The sequence below is a fragment of the Podarcis bocagei genome (genome assembly GCF_964188305.1).
Source record: "Podarcis bocagei genome assembly, chromosome: 14".
Classification (NCBI taxonomy): domain Eukaryota; kingdom Metazoa; phylum Chordata; class Lepidosauria; order Squamata; family Lacertidae; genus Podarcis; species Podarcis bocagei.
In genome coordinates this window covers 15,548,945-15,566,838 of record NC_138139.1, presented here as the reverse complement: position 1 = coordinate 15,566,838, position 17,894 = coordinate 15,548,945, and the positions used below count along the sequence as shown (strand labels likewise).

The following is a 17,894-nucleotide window of genomic DNA, read 5'->3' as shown; positions in this document are numbered from 1 at the left end:
CCCATCCCTCATCTGGCAGCAGCTGTGAACCATGACAGCTAAATGGAGCCTACATTGAAGAGATAACAAAGTACTTGCCATGACCATTGAGGCATTGGCACTTACTGCAGATCCCCAAAGCCAAGCTGCCATAGCCTTCCAGAATTGAGATGTCAGATGCCCGTGAGCCTGAACCAAGGACGTGAGCCTGAACCAAGCCTAAGTCCAGCAAATACGGTAAGGTCATCCCCCCCCCCGCTGTATTTCAAACTGAATTGGGACGGTGTTGTTCACATCAGAGAGGGAGCAGGGATGTCTTCACCAAACGTGAATGCCCTTTTTGGTTTCCCCACACCTGAAGCACACACAAACACACACTGCTATTCATGAAGCTACCATCTGTGCACAATGGTGGTCTCAAACATTCACATTACAGTGGTACCTTGGTTGAAGAACAGCTTAGTTTATGAACAACTTGGATTAAGAATGCTGCAAACCCAGAAGTAGGTGCTTTGGTTTGTGAACTTTGCCTTGGAATAAGAACATGTTCCGCTTCCTGTTGAGTGTGTTCCATTTGTAAATTGAGTCCCCCGCTGCTATGGGAAAGCATGCCTTGGTTTAAGAATGCTTTGGTTTAAGAATGGACTTCTGGAACGGATTAAGTTCGTAAACCAAGGTACCACTGTACTCTAGCTGGATTGAAACTGATTTGAGGAAAGCACATCAAATAGCAGTATGTGTCAAGAAACTACGGGATCATTATGGATTGCGGCTAACTCCATGGGAACGTGGCTTTAAAAACTAGCAGTGGATGTAGAATAAGTAGTAATGTGAACATACCTTGAGTCTTCTGTTATTTGGGCTGATTATTCCTAGTTCTTCCACCTTTTCTCATATGATTTGTTTTCTAAAAAAATCAAAGGGAAGGATGTTGCCTTTGTGTCTTCTTGTGGACTTCCTAGAATCATATCTTTGGCCATTGTTAGAAAAAGGATAGTGGACTAGGTGCACTTTTGGCCTGATCTAGAAGAGCTTTTCTTATGTTAGTGGAAAGATACAGGAGCTGTCATATTTGAAAAATGGTAGCAGAAATTAATAAGAGAGCTCACTGTGACTTTCTAATTATGTAAGGACATGTGATTCAAATAATTTATATCTTTACTGCCAAACTGAATGACAACCAAACCAGAGTTTTGCTTTGATGGGCTGCAGGTGCCAAAGAATGCCTTTTGATAAACTGACTATACTCATCATTTGCAAGCAGGAAATCAGGAGGATGTCTGGAATTTTACAATCACCTGCGCACGCATGCCTCTTGAAAATTAAAGGTATTGTTTTGTGCTTCTCATCTCCTCAAGTGATGATTCTAACAGCTGTATTTTTCAGCTGAAGAGAAAGGACTAGATATAAAATTGAGTGTTGCGGTATTAGTTTATTTACAAACTACGCAGGTTGAGCATGCAAATAACCAGCATTGGTTTCCACTCCAGCAAAGCAACAGAATTTACTTGCAGTCCACATCAAGATTACCCCTCGACATCCACCGGCAAAACTCAGGTAAAACACATGTTAAGTTGTTCACATTATATTCTTAAATGACAATTTTTATGTGAAGAAATAAAGCAGCCGCAGTACCCCGGTTTGAGGAGCATCCACCAGCTACCAGTGATCCAGTGCCATGAAGCAAGCTGTCAAACTGTATAAAAGTCTGAAGATGACCTCTTCACTTGATACAACATGGTGGTATTCCCATTGAAGCATCCTTTGACTTTTCAATCTGTTGTAGATGGACAACATCACATGCAGGATGATGTCCATTGCAGATTTTTTTTGGGGGGTGGGGGAAGCAACTCTAATAATGACAATCTCTCCCTGGTTGCTTTGAAATATAGCCCAGTTTTTATTAGATAAGCTTGGATTATGAACCTCCCATGCCACAGAAGAGATGAATATTTTCAACAGATGCCTGCCATTTCTTTAAGACACAGGGATTTGAGTTACAGATGGTGACAAGAGGCTGAGAATTCAAAACACCCGAACAACATACAAGTTTATATGTGAGAAAAATATTTTGGAGAACAAAATGATTCTGTGATTTAATTAGCCTGGAAATTATGCTGCTGTCCTCCAAAACTGCATAGTCTGCCCTGTTGTTCCACAATTTGTTGTCCTGGCTATGGTCCCTTTACAGTTCATAGACTTGTGGAACTGGAAGGTTGTGCGCTCTAAGGGCATAATCCATAACTCTGCTTTTAACCTTTTAACATCATCAAAGTTGGCCCATTACCATCAGTACATGTATGTGAGATTTAGAGCAAGGGGTGGGGAAATGCTTTCAGCTCCCACATACCAAGAGGGAGGGGAGGAGTGAATTCAGCTTTGTACCACAGGCTAGTTTCTATATACACCCCTCTCTAGCCTGCCTGCATCCAGGCAAGGAACAGTCAATAATTAAGAGTTCAGGGACATAGTCCAGCCAGGCAAGAACAATAAGAGAGGGTGTGAAGCAAGACTCGCGATAGGGTGTGTCCTGAGAATGAGAGGGTATAGCTTGGGGAGGGTCTGAAGGGCCATATAGAGAGGCCTGGGAGCCGCATTTGACCCCTGGGCCTAAGGTTTCCCATCCTTGCACCTCCTAGATGGAAACTGTTACAAAACTAAACTTGTAAGCCAGGTGGGGTAAGACTTCTCCAGGACCAAGGAAGGAAATGTTCACAAAATATATGGATTTCACCCCCTCCTTGTTTAGATTACAGAAGACCCAGCTGGTATATTGTGGGCAGGGATGTCAGGTTAACTCACAGTTCTTAGATTATTAGGATTGCTATTTGGTTGTTGTGAAGGAATCTGGATTCGGACAGAAAACTATTAATTGTGGCCAGAAAGACTGGTTAAAGCCCTTAATGGTTAGAGGCTAAGGATGCTAGGCTGATTCTTTAATCACATCCACACTGTATATATAAAGGACTCTTAAACCACTTTTAACAGTCATGGATCCTGGGAATTGTAGTTTGTAACAGGGCACTGGGAACTGTAGCTGTATGAGGTCAGCACCCTTAACAAACTACAGTTCTCAGACTTATTTGGGAGAAGACCAAGTGCATTAAATGTGCTTTGACCTTAGCTGGAATTTTACTTTACTCCACTCTTAAGTTGTATGATTTTGCTCTACCATACATTTATACTGCGTGCTGTTATGCTTATTTGTTGCTTTTAGTACTGCATTCATATGTTGTGTGAATGGTTTTATTCACAGTGCCTTTAAATCTTTTTGATTGAAGGTGTCAAATAAGTGTGTGTGTGTGTGTGTGTGTGTGTGTGTGTGTGTGTAATGCAATCTGAAGAAAAATCACTGACTCTGCAGTACCCTTTTTTGCAGTGCCCCTTTTCAACTTTTCCAGGACTGCTGTTTGGAAATCTGCCTTGAGGATCATGGCCTTTAAATCTCCTTCAAGCAGACTTAGTGGCTGGAGTTACAAGTGTTTAAAATCTATGGGCGTACATTAGACTGTTGAGGGTCTGACAATGCTTATGTGAGGAAAATCCACTGAACTACATTTGTCTCATGTGTCAGAATGGCGCAGCTGCTTATCTTGGAAGGCTTTTCAGAATTTGCACTAGATATTTCAGAAAGCCTGCCTCAACGTTACAGCTAATGGCAACGCTTGAAACCTCTTAGCATGATGCATATGGAGGAGGGGGACGGCGGGGGATGTAATTCCATCTGAGGGCTCTGGTGACATTAAACGGCTTGAGCTTCACTTGAGTGGTCGGCGATATCGCTACCTAGATGGAATTTCACCCTCATTCTGCACAGTTGGCAGAAGATGCTATGTGGCGTGGGTGCTATACTTTGCTTTCTCGCTTTCTCTCTCTTTTTGCTGGCTTGGCAATATCCCTAATTCACACAGAACTTTTAACAAAGCTACCCTTAACTCATATTTATATATACATATATTTTTTTAAAAAACCCAGCTGACTGCAACTCTATGCACGCTTGCCTGGGAGCAGTGGTGGCTGGTGCCCATTGGGATGGGTAGGGCAGAAGGCAGGAAGACCAACAGTAGGTGGCGACAGAGCCAGTTACAGACAGGGCCAACTATAGGTTTGTACACATCTTCCTACCTGCTGAGTTTTACAAGGGGCAACACTGAGACTAAGTAGAGGGGGGGAGCTGATATCCAGGGCCACCCACTGGGCTGGTTGTAACTAAGAAGGCAGGCAGGTGGGGACTGGGTAAGGACAGACAGAGGTTGGTGTGGCAGCATCTCCTATCCCCATTATTTGGTTAGAATTGTATGTGTGTGTTTATTTCCCACATTTTTCTTCAAGGAGCTTAAGGGTGGCACACATGGGTCTCCTCTTCCTTATTTAATGCCCGCAACAACCTGGTGAGGTAGCTTAGGCTGAGAGGCAGTGACTGGCCCAAGGTCACCCGGTGAGCTTCCTGGCCAAGTGGGGAGGCAAATTCTAACCTTCCTGGTCCTAGTTTGACACTCTAACCACTGCACCACACTTTTGTTGCCCCCCACCAAAAGTGATTTACCCTGCAAAAACAAAACATTAAAAACCAAGTGTGATGGTCTGCAGGGGATGCCTTGGAAAGAATGGCCTCTCCATTAGCTATTCCTTTAAGAAGGCCCAATCCACCTTTACAGGAGCCAGGGCTGCCTGCAACTCAGCCAGCCTAGCCAAGGGATGGCTACCTCTGCAAACTGTTCACTAGTTTGGTTGGCATAATAAAGATGTTGCCCTGCTTTTGGATTGTATCTTATGGGCCAACATGGCTACAGTTTTAGCGTTGTTTGGTTAAGAGACAACGTTGCAGTGTGATCTTTCAGGAAGATACAAAGGGTTAGGCGATGGGGTGGTAGCCAACTAGGTTTTACTCAGAGTAAATCCATTGAAATTACAGGGCACGATTAACTTAAAAAAAGGTAAAGGACCCCTGACAGTTAAGTCCAGTTGTGAATGACTCTGGGGTTGTGGCACTCATCTCGTTTTACTGGCCAAGGGAGCCAACGTTTGTCAGCAGACGGTTTTTCTGGGTCATGTGGCCAGCATGACTAAGCCGCTTCTGGCGAAACCAGAGCAGCACACGGAAATGCCGTTTACCTTCCTGCCGGAGCGGTACCTATTTATCTACTTGCACTTTGACGTGCTTTCAAACTGCTAGGTTGGCAGGAGCTGGGACTGAGCAACGGGAGCTCACTCTGTCGCGGGGATTCGAACAGCCGACTTTCTGATCGGTAAGCCCTAGGCTCAGTGGTTTAGACCACAGCGCCATCCGCATCCCCCTATGACTAACTTAGACTCGTTAATTTGAATTGGTCTACTCTGAGTTGAAACTTAGTTGGATATGACCCAGTTTGCAAATTGCTGGCATCATGAGAAAGAAGTCTTTTCTTGGTATTTCTTTTTTAAGTAGAAACACAAAGCAGGTTAAAAGAACTTCTGTGTTCAAACTATTTTGGAAACAGAGGTTCCACAGAAGAAGTGTTCCTAAGTCACAAGACAAAAATGAAATGTTTATGCCTCCAAAACGTATTGGAAGAACCATATATAGCAATTACTGGATTGTTTATGAACGAGCCATTTATTATACTCAAACAGATGACATCAACTTTTAAACACGCGTCATAAAAATACGTGCTCGTCCTCTCACAGTCTTGCTTCAGAACATAGATGTAGAAATGCCTTTCTCACTAATACCCAGCAGCAAGTCTTACACATATTCAAAATGTCTGTCCGTGAATTTTTTCAGCCTAAGGGAGAATTCCCACATTCATATTCCGAGCATCATCGGCCCTAATATTGTGAGTCATCTCAGATCCTTGCCATGTAACCTCAAAGGCCACATTTGCGCCATATATTTAAAGCACTCTTATACAACAGCAACCATGGCTTCCCCCAAAGAATTATGGGAACTGCGGTTTGTTAAGGGTGCCAGACAGAGAGAGACCACTTCTCCCCTCCCAGAGCTATAATTCGCAGAGTAGTTTGACAATCAATCTCTCTTCATAGGGAACTTTGCGAATCGTAGTTCTGTGAATTGTAGCTCAAGTCCATTTCCAACACACATTCTAGATTCCAGAATGTCTGAAACTTAAATCTGGCAAGTTCTGGCAACTCCTGATTCAAGGAATCTTTGATGCAAATGGTACCATCTTTTGGAAGTGAGTGAAGCTGCTCTGTAATACCCATTTTGCACCAACATGAAGTGATAATGAACCAGGGACCTTCTGTATGGAAAGCAGTCTCCCAAAGCAAGGGGGAAACAAAGAAAGGAAGAAAAGTGAGGGTGCTTAGAATTCCGGTGAAATTTGAAATTTTGCTTATTACTTTGTGATGTTTCAGTTGGTCCTAATAAAGCTTTTGTGCTACTGTTTTCCAGTTTCCCCCACTATTGTACCAACACAGCTGCCTGCAATGTTTGTCAAATTGTAGTAATCCATGTGCCAATTATTGTGTTCATATGATGGTTGTTACTTTGTTATCATAGTAAACGCAGCACAGTCCTGGTCCTTTTGAAAACTGCTCTTGTATGTTTGAATCTACAATTCAGGAGTTAGAGAATGAATTTATAACTTGTTGGCCCACCCTTTGGCATACTTCAAATTAGAAACTTTTCCTGAGAGGATTAAAGACAGGTACTTCGCCTTGAGACACACATGTGGAAGGTGGTTAATAAATAACAAGAGAAATTAATGTCCTTTCCAAGGCACCCAATGTGAATGCTTTTTTGTACAGTTTCCAAAATGGCAGTAAAGCATGTTATGTTTATTCAAACACTCAATGGAAATACAATATTTTAAAAACACCTCCCCCCATAAAAAACCCAGCTTCACAGGATAAAATTTACATTTGCTAGTTTAAAATCAGCCCGAGAAAACCTTTTCTGATAAATCTTTGTTTATATATACCTGTGAATATTTACAGATGGGTAGCCGTGTTGGTCTGCCATAGTCCAAATAAAAAAAATTCCTTCCTGTAGCACCTTAAAGACCAACTAAGTTAGTTCTTGGTATAAGCTTTCGTGTGCATGCACACTTCTTCAGATACACAGAGAGTGTGTATCTGAAGAAGTGTGCATGCACACGAAAGCTTATACCAAGAACTAACTTAGTTGGTCTTTAAGGTGCTACAGGAAGGAATCTGTGAATATTTGTTTGCTCTCCGAACTGAGCTCACACCAAAACCCCATTTCCCCAAGGTTTCAGCTCAAACCAAGTTTTGAAGCAGTCTTTGTCAACCTGGTGCCCTCCAGATGTGTGCCAGCCTTAGCACATTCTTCTTTATTAATTGCATTCATATAGCACCTTCCTTCCAAGTAGCTCCGGCTGGCCTACGCTGTTCCTTTCCCCCCTTCCCAACTTATCCTCACAACAACAATCTTGAGAGGAAGGTCAGGCGGAGAGAAAGTGTGCTGTGCGCGCAAGGTCATGCTGTGAACTTGATGGGAGAGCAGACATTTCTGAGCCTGGAGCTTTCCAGCGCTGGGTGCAGCACTCGGTATCCTTTTTGTTTCCGAAGTAGCGCAGTCCGATCCTATGCCCGTTGCCTCGCAAGTTAAAACCCCACCGCGCTCAGGGGATGTCACGCCGTCCGCAGAGCCTGGCGGGGGCGAGGTCCGGGGAATCGCTCCGGCGCCCAGGATCGCGCGCGGGGGAGCCCCTGAGCGGTGGCAGCCGCCGCTTTGATTGGACGCGTCGCGCGCCGTCCCGCCCCTCGCCCTCGGGGGAGAATGCGGCAGCGGCCGCGTGTGCGACTCGCTCCCCCCCTGCCAGTGAGCGAGTGGGAGGCGGCAGCGGGCGCGCAAAAGCAGGTGGAACTCGGAGCCGCCGCTCCAAAGCGCCGACTTCCGAAGCGGGAGAGGACAGCGCAGAGCGCGCCCGGCTCCAGGCTCGCCAGCCCAGCCGCTCGTCGCGCAACGCAGCGGGCTGCCCTCGCTGCCCTCCCCGCCTGCGAGAGGCGCTTATGTAAAAGGACCAGAGGCAATTACAGAGCAGGGCGGCCAGCTCCGAGGACGCCGAAGAGGTTGGGTGCCGCCGCCAAGCCAGAGGCTGCTTTGCGCGCGCCGCCGCCGCCGCCACAGCTCGGAAGCTCCTCGCGAGGGAGCTGAGGAGAAAGCTCTCCCCGGGGCGGCCGTATGTGCGAAGTCGGGACGCGCCCTCCGCTCCCCGCCGGCGACCGAGGCGGCGGAGAGACTCCCCCGGCCAGCGCGCTGTCGCCGCCGGGCTGCGTGGCCGGCGACAAGTGCCGAGAGATGGGGTGAGTCCGGGCGCCAGCGACGGAGTGTGGGGGGCGACGCTTTCCCGCCTCGAAACTCGCGCCTTTTGGGAGGGCGAGCGCGGGGGGGGGGTTGCTCCTTGTGAGGAAGGGGCCGGGGGGGGGGCGCCTCGCGGAGGAGGCGCTCGAACTTCGGCGCGGCTCTCCGGCGCCGCCTGGCCACTTTCTCTCGGCGCGCCCTGGGCTCCCTTCCCTTTCAGAAAGGAGTCCTCCTGTCAGAGCTCGACGGGATCGAGCCCTTCTCACTATGCGAGACTTAAGCCTCCTGGAAAACAGCGGGGGTTCCTTCTGAGTAAATAGGTCCAGGTTCTGGCTTGAATGCTTCTAGATCTCTTGCGCCTTTCGCAGAGGATGTCCAGCCTGTAGGATCCCTGTAGGATTTTCTGCCTGGCTGCCGTGTCAGAAGTAAAAGTCTCATAGACTTCAGCAGGGCTTGCATCCAGGTGGGTGGTGCTTTAAGATCGCCACTTAGGTTTGGGAGGGCTAAAAAGGAAGCCGGCGCCTTGCTTAAAAGGGGAGGGATGGAAGGGTCGTGTGACTCAAGAGCTGGACTATATTTAAATAAAAAATAATCTCAGATTCAGATCCTCCTGTTGTGTCAGGGTCAAGCCAAGCAGGGGCTGACTGTCAGCCTTAGGCTGATCTTGGCTGTTCATAAGAGCAATATTTTGAAAGTTATTGAAATCTGCTAGGCATTCTGCAGTGATAGAAATCTAGAGACAAGCCCTGCCCGCAGGGATGTGAACAGGAAGGGAACAGGTCCAGACAGCACATTGACTTGGCAAGACTGGTGCAGGTGGCAGCTTTACAACCCCGCCCCTCAATTGTTACCTCATTTTTGCAACATATTTCCCACACCTTCCAATCTAATACTACAACACTAAAGGTGAAATATTATACTTGCTTACCTTCGGGTAAAGCCTGTTTCACTCATTGAGTCCATGTGCTCTAAGGCGCCAATTCTTTACATGTATACCTGGAATAAACTTCGCTGAATGCAACTGGAGTTATACTTCTGAATAAACCTGCATGGGATTGGGTTATGGGGACAGGAACTGGCAGGTATGGTCAGGAATGGCTCCCAGAAAGCTGCACTGTGCAATCCAGGAGGTGCACCTCCCAGAATCTCTGGCACCATTGCAAAGATGCTGCTCCATGTGTGCAACGGTGTGTCAGCCAAGGAATGCAATTCCAGACATCATGAAGAAGGGCCATAGTTCAGTGGCAGACTATGTGTTTTGCATGCAGATCCCAGGTTCAGTCCCTGGTATCTCCAGGGAGGGCGCAGAATGTCTTCTGCCTCCGTTTCTGGACCAGTAAGTATTCTTCAACTTTTTCAGCCTCGGGACCCACCTTTAATCAAACATGGATTTGGGTACCCATTTCTTAAACTTTCCCCTCCCCATATATATGCTGCTGTGATGCACCTTGAATCAGACTGTGACCTAGTAGTGGTACCCAGCCCACCAGTTGTAGACCAGTGGTGTAGCCTATGGGTAGGCAAACTAAGGCCCGTGGGCCAGATCTGGCCCAATCTCCTCCTAAATTTGGCCCGCGGACGGTCCAGGAATCAGCGTGTTTTTATAAGAGTATAATGTGTCCTTTTATTTAAAATGCATCTCTGGGTTATTTGTGGGGCATAGGAATTCGTTCATTCTTTTTTCAAAATATAGTCAGGCCCCCCCACAAGGTCTGAGGGACAGTGGACCGGCCCCCTGCTGGAAAAGTTTGCTGACCCCTGGTGTAGCCAATACCAAGCTAGATGGGTCTGACTGGTAAAAGGCATCTGATTGCACGCCAGTGTTCTCCATGATGTGGCAAAGAGTCCCAAGGGCTCTCATATTGCATGCTGCTTCATGTCTGCCCCTAAAAATAAAAATATTGCTGTCCAAAGCAAGTGCTTGAGATGTTTCTCTAGGGTAAAGTGTAGCTTGCATATGAGTTTTACAAAAGTTAGGCACTCACAAAACACTTCTTTCAGTCTGCTTGTAATCACACAGCTGTTGGGATTGTATGGATGGCTTGGAGGCTGAGTGGAACACCCTTCCCATTTTACAGATTTCCTGCTGGTTACCAGGATGTGACCTTCGCTCACTATGGGCAGCCAGGAGAGTTGCCTTTTGCAAGTTCTATAGTGTGCATACTGTTTTGTTGGGATGTGTGTACTCGATGCAATTTGACTGGCAACTTTCAACATCTGTTTTGATTGCCACCAGTCTGACTTGCACTCTGATCATTTACCTGCAACTCACATTTACCTGCAAATGAGCACCGCGGACTTCCATTGAGTTTTCCTTCAAGTGAGCATGCTGAGGACGAATACTTTACATGGTCACATTTTCGAATGTTGCATTCCAGTATTGGGGAGTGCGATGTATTGTGACTGGGGCAATAAGACACACAGCAGTCAAGCTTTTGCCCCTCCCCTCCCAAATCTGAACATGTGCCATTTGGGTTATAGGTCAGGTCACCAACTCCTCAACAAGCTGCTGTAGTTGTGCCTTTAAAAGAAGACTTTGGCAATTGAAGCTTTCTAAGGCACAAACATTTGCCATGTTCAGACTTCCTTGAAAGTGGGTGTAATCCGCTGCTGGAGGATACAGGCTGTGTGTTGCTCTGCACAAATGTATTATTAAGGCATGGGGGTGAGGCTGGGCCAGTGTAGATTGTACTGGTTTAAGAACTACAGAACAGGTTAGATCGCCCGCTAATGAGTGTTGACCAAGTCGCTGTTAAAGCATAGCTGCAGGGGCTGGTTCAGGAGTTGGCCACCATAACAGTGATCTGCCCAGAACTACCCAGTGAGTTATTTATATTACTCTACGGTAAATAATTTGTGGCTTGCAGACCATGTGATGGGAGGGAGATGCCTGGTTTAAGGCATACAGCATAGTACAATATCCCCAACAGGTAGAGTTACCAGTGTGGATTCTGCACCTTTGACTGCTCCCTGACACTTGTTAATGCTTATCTGCCTGTCGTGAAAAGTTTTACTGCTGGATTTCTGCAGACTTAGCAGCTTCTAAAGGTATAGGAAGTCCCAAGAGGTTGCCTTGGTACGTTTACAACCCCAAGTGCTTTTTTGGGGAGATGCGCTTTTCAGGTGAATATTGGCAATAGTGAATTTAGGCCAGTAAAACCACCTTCCCTGGGCACAGCCTGGATAGGAACTGGCACCAAAATTCCTGAAACGTGCAGTAACAGCGGCAAGAATATTATTGGCCCAAAAATGGAAACAGGAACAACTACCAACATTGGAGGAATGGAGAATGAAGCTGATGGACTATGCAGAACTTGACAAATTAACAGGGAAGATTAGATATCTACGAGATCAAAAGTTTATCGAAGACTGGGGAAAGTTTGTAGATTATCTGGAATGTATAAGCGATGAGAGAATAATGCTAGTAGCATTTCAAGAAGCTCTGTAAAAGTTTGAGAAATATTGTAAAAAAGAAAAATAAATTGGGAAGGATATGTTAAAAGGCAATATCAAATTTAGGAAATGCGAAAGTAAAAATGTTAAAAATGGATGATTGTCAGAGAAGCTGAAGGAAGTCCAAAAGCGAAAATTTGTGAAAGTTTTGATATGGTGTTATATGTATTTTTTGATGGAAAACTAATAAAAATATTATTAAAAAAAACAAAATTCCTGAAATGTATTGACACGTACTAAAATCATGTAACATTTTGTTTTCCACCTGAAATAATTACTCATGTTTCCAAGTTTCCAAAAAAGCCAGGCATTTGATTGATCAGAGATGAGGGTGCAGGCAGAGTAGTATTGTAGCATCTTCATAGTCTCAGCAATTGCAGCCTGACTCAGTGCAGCACATTCAATAGCTGAAGGAGTTGGAAGAGTTAACTGAAAGCACGGGTGACTTAAGATTTCAGCAGTGGTACCTTTTAAATGTCCACCACTGTTGTTGCTAATAATAATTTTAAAAAGCATTCCTTCAAAAAGCTGAGCATGGTGTACATAGCCTCCCCTCATTTTATATCACCCTCATTTTATCCTCTCATCAGTCCTGTGAGGTAGGTTAGACAAAGAAATTTTCCCCATTTTACCCTGCTACTCTAACCACTAACATCACAGTAGCTCTTTCTGAAGAGTGCTCAGTTGCTTACCATAGTGATTAGGCCAGGAGTAATTTGTGCTATAATTGCTTTAGCTATGTATGTTTAAACTTGGATACATTTTGTGGGGGAACAGAAGTGGGTGTTTTCCTTAGGCACTGGTGGACTAGTTTGAACTTTGAATTGAAGGACAAAAGTCAAGGACAATAGGCAGTGCAAGTCTGGCAGCTGAGAGATTTCCAAATTCTCCCTGATAAAGAGGAAATAATGGCCGCTATCTGCCTTTGACGGGGAGTTATGTAAAGGAAGGTGTGAAGTGAGTGACCAAGTTAGAAGGCCACAGCTTCATTTAAAATTATTTTTAAAATCAGCTTCATACATAAAATGTCTGCCAAAAGAGAAAATTAGCATGTTGTCATTTATCTAGGAAATAGGAATAACTCTTCCATAGTTTCCTTTGTGTGACTACTTAATGCCAAGAATTCTGCAACCTGTATAGGTGATGCAAATTGGGGTATGTTACACAGTGCTTTTTATTCTTTTAAAAATAAATAAAAATATTTGTCTCATTTTACTTCTTGTTCTGGTTTGAAGTGGGGCAAGGAGCAATACGGTACAGTGGTACCTCAGTTTAAGAACAGCCCTGTTTATGAACTATTCGGTTTAAGAACTCTGCAAAACTGGAAGCAGTGTTTTGGTTTGTGAACTTTACTTCGGTCTAAGAACAGAAGCCGAATGCTGGAAGGGCACCGGCAGCAGGAGGCCTTATTAGGGAAAGCGCACCTCGGTTTAAGAACGGATTTGGTTTAAGAACGGACTTCCGGAACGGATTAAGTTCATAAACCAAGGTACCACTGTATGTTGAAACTCTACCCCAACCACTGGAAACCTTTCTGACTGCTGAGATCTGAGCCGGTGTTGCCCACAAACCTTTAAACACATTTTCATAGTCAAAAGGACTAGCAGCTTGATTTCCCTCCCCCAAAAGGAATTCCCAGATTCTTAGGACTCTGTTTCTACACTCAGCACTAGCTTCTGAGCTTTCTCAACATTCCTGCAGGATTCTAGCATGTATGATGTCTAGCTTACTGCTCTAATAGGAAGCTGTCTCACACCCTATTAGATTTATTTGGCTGTCTAGCCCAGAACTGTCTCTTCTGATGGGTCTCAGGAAGATTTCCCCCCCATCAGCTGCTACTTGATTCTCCCTGTCATCTTTGTTTCAATGGATAACAGCTGGTTCTAGAGAGCCACCATCAGCCACAGCAGAGAGTACCAGACAAGGTGGACAAATAATCAGTTCCTGGGATAAGGCAGCTTCCTGTGTTCCAAACTGGAGATGCCAGGGATTGAATCTTAGACTTTCTGCATGCAAACCATATGCTCTCCTGCTGAGCTATGTTCCCTACAAAAAAGGGGGGGAAGACTTGCCATTTCCAGTGCCTGTAAGGGTTCTTCAGTGTATCCTTAAGACTTCAATTATCAGTGTACCAAATATTTCTTTGAAGAGTAGTCTTGAATTCTCTAAGGTACACTGACCAGTTTCTTCAGGTTACTCCTGTTAATTCAGTACAATTATTTTAGAGTACCTAATCTTAAGGTTGTAGCCTGAGGTGCCTTGGGCCATTAACTTATTGCATATTCCAAAGGGAATGTTAGGAACCTCTTTAACTTTCTCAGTGGTGAGCATGTGAAGGAAAAGTAGCTTTTGACATGCACAAGCTTTTAAGACTTGGGTTCTTGCTAAGCAAAACGCCTCCCATGACATTGATATTGAGCTGAATGAATGTCATTATAGCTGAATGAATGTCATTTTGCACAAGGTGGGCAGGCAGGCAGCCTTTGAAAGTAAAATGTTTGACTTCATTAGCCCATTTTATGGGTTGAATTACTAAAACCTATTTGGCAAAAGTGTAAATGTGAAATGTCACGAGGTGACAAACCCTTCAAGTATTTAACGTGATGTCAGAGCTAGGGATTTATTTTCAACTTCTTTATATTTTCATCAGCGAAATTGCGTTGATTTTTGTATTTCGGCTGCTTTGTATGAATACTGTCTGCTTGCATAAGCAACTAGATTTAGGCTTTGCATCTCTCCTAGTATTTTTAGCTTGAGTTTCTTAGAAGTGTTAGGAACCTAAAATCTCGCTTACTTGGAAGCAAGTTCCACTTAAATCAGTAAACCTGCTTCCAAATAAGTGTATTGGAGATGGATATGCTGTTTAATCTTCAGTAGCTTGTTGACTGGGGACCATGCTGTACATTTTGGGAGCAAACACCAGTGCAATGTGGTCCATTAGGGTGACCAGAAGACTTGCCAACCAACCTCAGGCAGCTCCCACCTGCCTGCCTTCTTACTTCAAACCAGTCCAGGAACTGTTGCTATCTATCAGTTTCCTCAGCCTTAGTCTAAATGTTGCCTTTGTAGGACTCAACAGGGAGGAGGATGGGAACAATTGCTAGAATTAGTTGCCACAGAAAGCACTCGCCACCACTGATGTGCCTCAAAGTTGTTGTTTTTTTAAAGCATACATCTAAAAGCAGAAAGGCTCTGAACATGACCAAGAACTACATAAGCACAAGAAGACGCATCAGAGAGGTGGAATTGGCCGGGACTCCCTGTGGAGTGAATACTTAGGAAACCTAGGTTAGCCGATGACACAACACTAAGTGGTGTGGTGTAGTGGTTAAGAGCGGTAGACTCGTAATCTGGGGAACCGGGTTCGCTTCCCCGCTCCTCCACATGCAGCTGCTGGGTGACCTTGGGCTAATCACACTTCTCTGAAGTCTCTCAGCCTCACTCACCTCACAAAGTGTTTGTTGTGGGGGAGGAAGGGAAAGGAGAACGTTAGCCGCTTTGAGACTCCTTCAGGTAGTGATAAAGTGGGATATCAAATCCAAACTCTTCTTCTAAGTGTGAAAATAGAAACAAACAGAAACACACCTACTGACCCCAGCTACCCGCCCTCCTTGCCACCTTGTTTTCAGTCTGCGAAACCGGGTAGTGAATGGGTACTTGACGGGCCAGAAAAGATTTGGTGAAATGTTTCAGGCCACAGATCATCCTGTAGCATTCTTGGGCAGCTCTTTTCACCCTAGTACAGCTGATACCTGCCCTTGACCCACAGTTTTAATTATCGCAATGCCCCATACAGTGTTGCTCCAGGGCCCAGGCACTGCTTCCCCCCCTAGAAAAATCGGTGCTGGTACTCACCATGGAGTTGTTACAGCAAGTCCCACACTTTTTAACAAAAAAGAAGCAGAGGTGTCAGTACTGCGTACCCTCAAGTACCCCCTGGGGGGGGTAAACAGGGGCTCCAGGGCATTTTGGGAAATTAAGGCAGTGGTTTTGTTGGAGTGCTGTTGCTGCTGCCTGCCATGGCAGCCTCTAGGTAAATCAGACATGCCTCACAGACCAAGGGCCATGGCTCAGTGGTAGAGCATCTGCTTTGTATGCAGAAGGTTCCAGGTTCGATTCCCCACATCTCCTGGTAGGGCTGGGAGAACCCCTTGCCTGACCTGCTGGGGAGCCTGCCAGTTAGTGCTGTAGACCATACTGAGCTAGCTGGAGCAATGGCCCGACTCTGTACAAGGTAGCTTCCTATCTTCCTAAGATGGCACTCTGCCCAAGGCCCACACCTGGAACCTGAAATGCTTGGCCCTAGAATACTGTTCAGATATTTTCAAAGGAAAAATAGTGTTGCAGATTTGGGGTACCAGGGTCTATTAGTGAATAGTAGAAATTAGTATAGATAATATGAGGGATGTTGAATGCAAAGTACAAGCTGCAGCAGTTCTCCTGGGTGTCGCCTGGCTGGGCTGGTTGAATGTAGGTCATTATGAAACAATAGGCTGAGGTTACCACACTGAAGAGGAATCTCTCAGGTCTGTGTAAAACAGAGGTTCTCAAGGTGATGGGGAGGGGTGAGGTGACAGGAAGGAGATTTGGGTCAGAGACTGTTTTATGGTTGTGCGACTGGTTCGGCCGCACTGGGCACCGTGCTCTGGAGGGTAGGACTTGAACCAATGGCTTCAAGTAGCAAGAAAGGAGATTCTGATTAAGCGTTCAGAAAAACTTTCTGACTGTAAGAGTTGTTTAGCAGTGGAGCAGACTCCCACAAGAGGTGGTAGACTCTCCTTCCTTGGAGGTTTTTAAACAGAGGTTGGATGGCCATCTGTCATGGATGCTTTAGTCGAGATTCCTGCATTACAGGGGGCTGGACTAGAGGACCCTTGGAGTCCCTTCCAACTCTTAAGATTCTATAATTCAGGTTATGGTGCTCCTGTGACTTATCTGCTCCCCTCATTTAGCCCTTCATGGCAAGTAGTCATCCTTAAATATTCCACCCTCCTTCTGTTCACTCACTTCTCTGTCTACTCATGCAACTCTAAGCATGGAAATGCACAGTTCAGAATTTAAGAAGATTGGGCGCATAAATGTTAATTGTGTGATGGTGCTGAAGTGGCATAGCTCTGAACAATTGAGCAAACAAGATGAATATCAAGCAGGAACAGGAGGTGAAAGCTATATAGGAAGCTGGAATATGACTGGTAGTTACAGAGATAATTTTGAAGCATTAAGGGTGTATGGAGAAAGCTGCATAGGAACTCCTCTAGGCAGAGACCCCACCCAAATGCCTTATTTATTTAAAGCACACACCTTCCCCCCCCCAATGCTTCTGGCAAAAAGAGTCCTAGGGCAGCTTAAAGGTAAAGGTAAAGGGACCCCTGACCATTAGGTCCAGTAGTGGCCAACTCTGGGGTAGCGGCGTTCATCTCGCTTTATTGGCGGAGGGAGCCGGCGTACAGCTTCTGGGTCATGTGGTCAGCACGACTAAGCCGCTTCTGGCAAACCAGAGCAGCGCACAGAAATGCCGTTTACCTTCCCAACAGAGTGGTACCTATTTATCTACTTGCACTTCGTGCTTTTGAACTGCTAGGTTGACAGGAGCAGGGACCGAGCAACGGGAGCTCACCCTGTCATGGGGACTCGAACTGCCAACCTTCTGATCAGCAAGTCCTAGGCTCTGTGGTTTAACCCACAGCTCCACCTGCGTCCCATTGGGCAGCTTACCGATTAGTAAAACGCAAAGTCATCAAGACTGTTCCTGACCCTGGGCATCCATTTTTAACAGTGTTTTTATAAGGATCAGCTTCAATGGAAAGGGGACCTAAAATAAGTTGTTCTCTTAACACAGCCGGTGCAGTAACCCTGCTTTCCATCTCTCCCTCTGTAGCATCCTGATGGAATGGCTGATGGCTAGGTCACAATTGAGGAAGAGCCAAAGGCCAGCTGATCTTTAAGCAGGGCCGATGGAGTGGTCCTGAGCCCCTTCTCTCTCCCTCTTCTGCTGCAAACTGTTTTATAAAAACTTTATTTCCCAACTGCTTTTGCAAGTCACATTGTTTTCAGAAATGGGTGAGAAACGCAAACCCAAAACCACCTTGGGCATCTTGAACTGTCTGCCTGGCTCTTTGAATCCGCAGATGGATTTAGATGTCTTCAAAAGAATAGGGAATTACTTCACTGGGTTGTTGATGCTGGACAAACA

At 45.5% G+C, this 17,894-nt stretch overlaps 1 protein-coding gene across 1 annotated transcript in view; it reads left to right on the top strand.

The window, feature by feature from the left end:
- The first annotated feature begins 7,805 nt into the window (after positions 1-7,805).
- Positions 7,806-17,894, top strand: part of HOMER2 (homer scaffold protein 2) — a 79,589-nt gene continuing 69,500 nt past the window's right edge. The window contains exon 1 of the mRNA XM_081170083.1: positions 7,806-8,250. Within this exon, the coding sequence (XP_081026209.1) occupies positions 8,129-8,250 (122 nt within the window). The 5' untranslated portion in view covers positions 7,806-8,128. The remainder of the gene's footprint in view (positions 8,251-17,894) is intronic.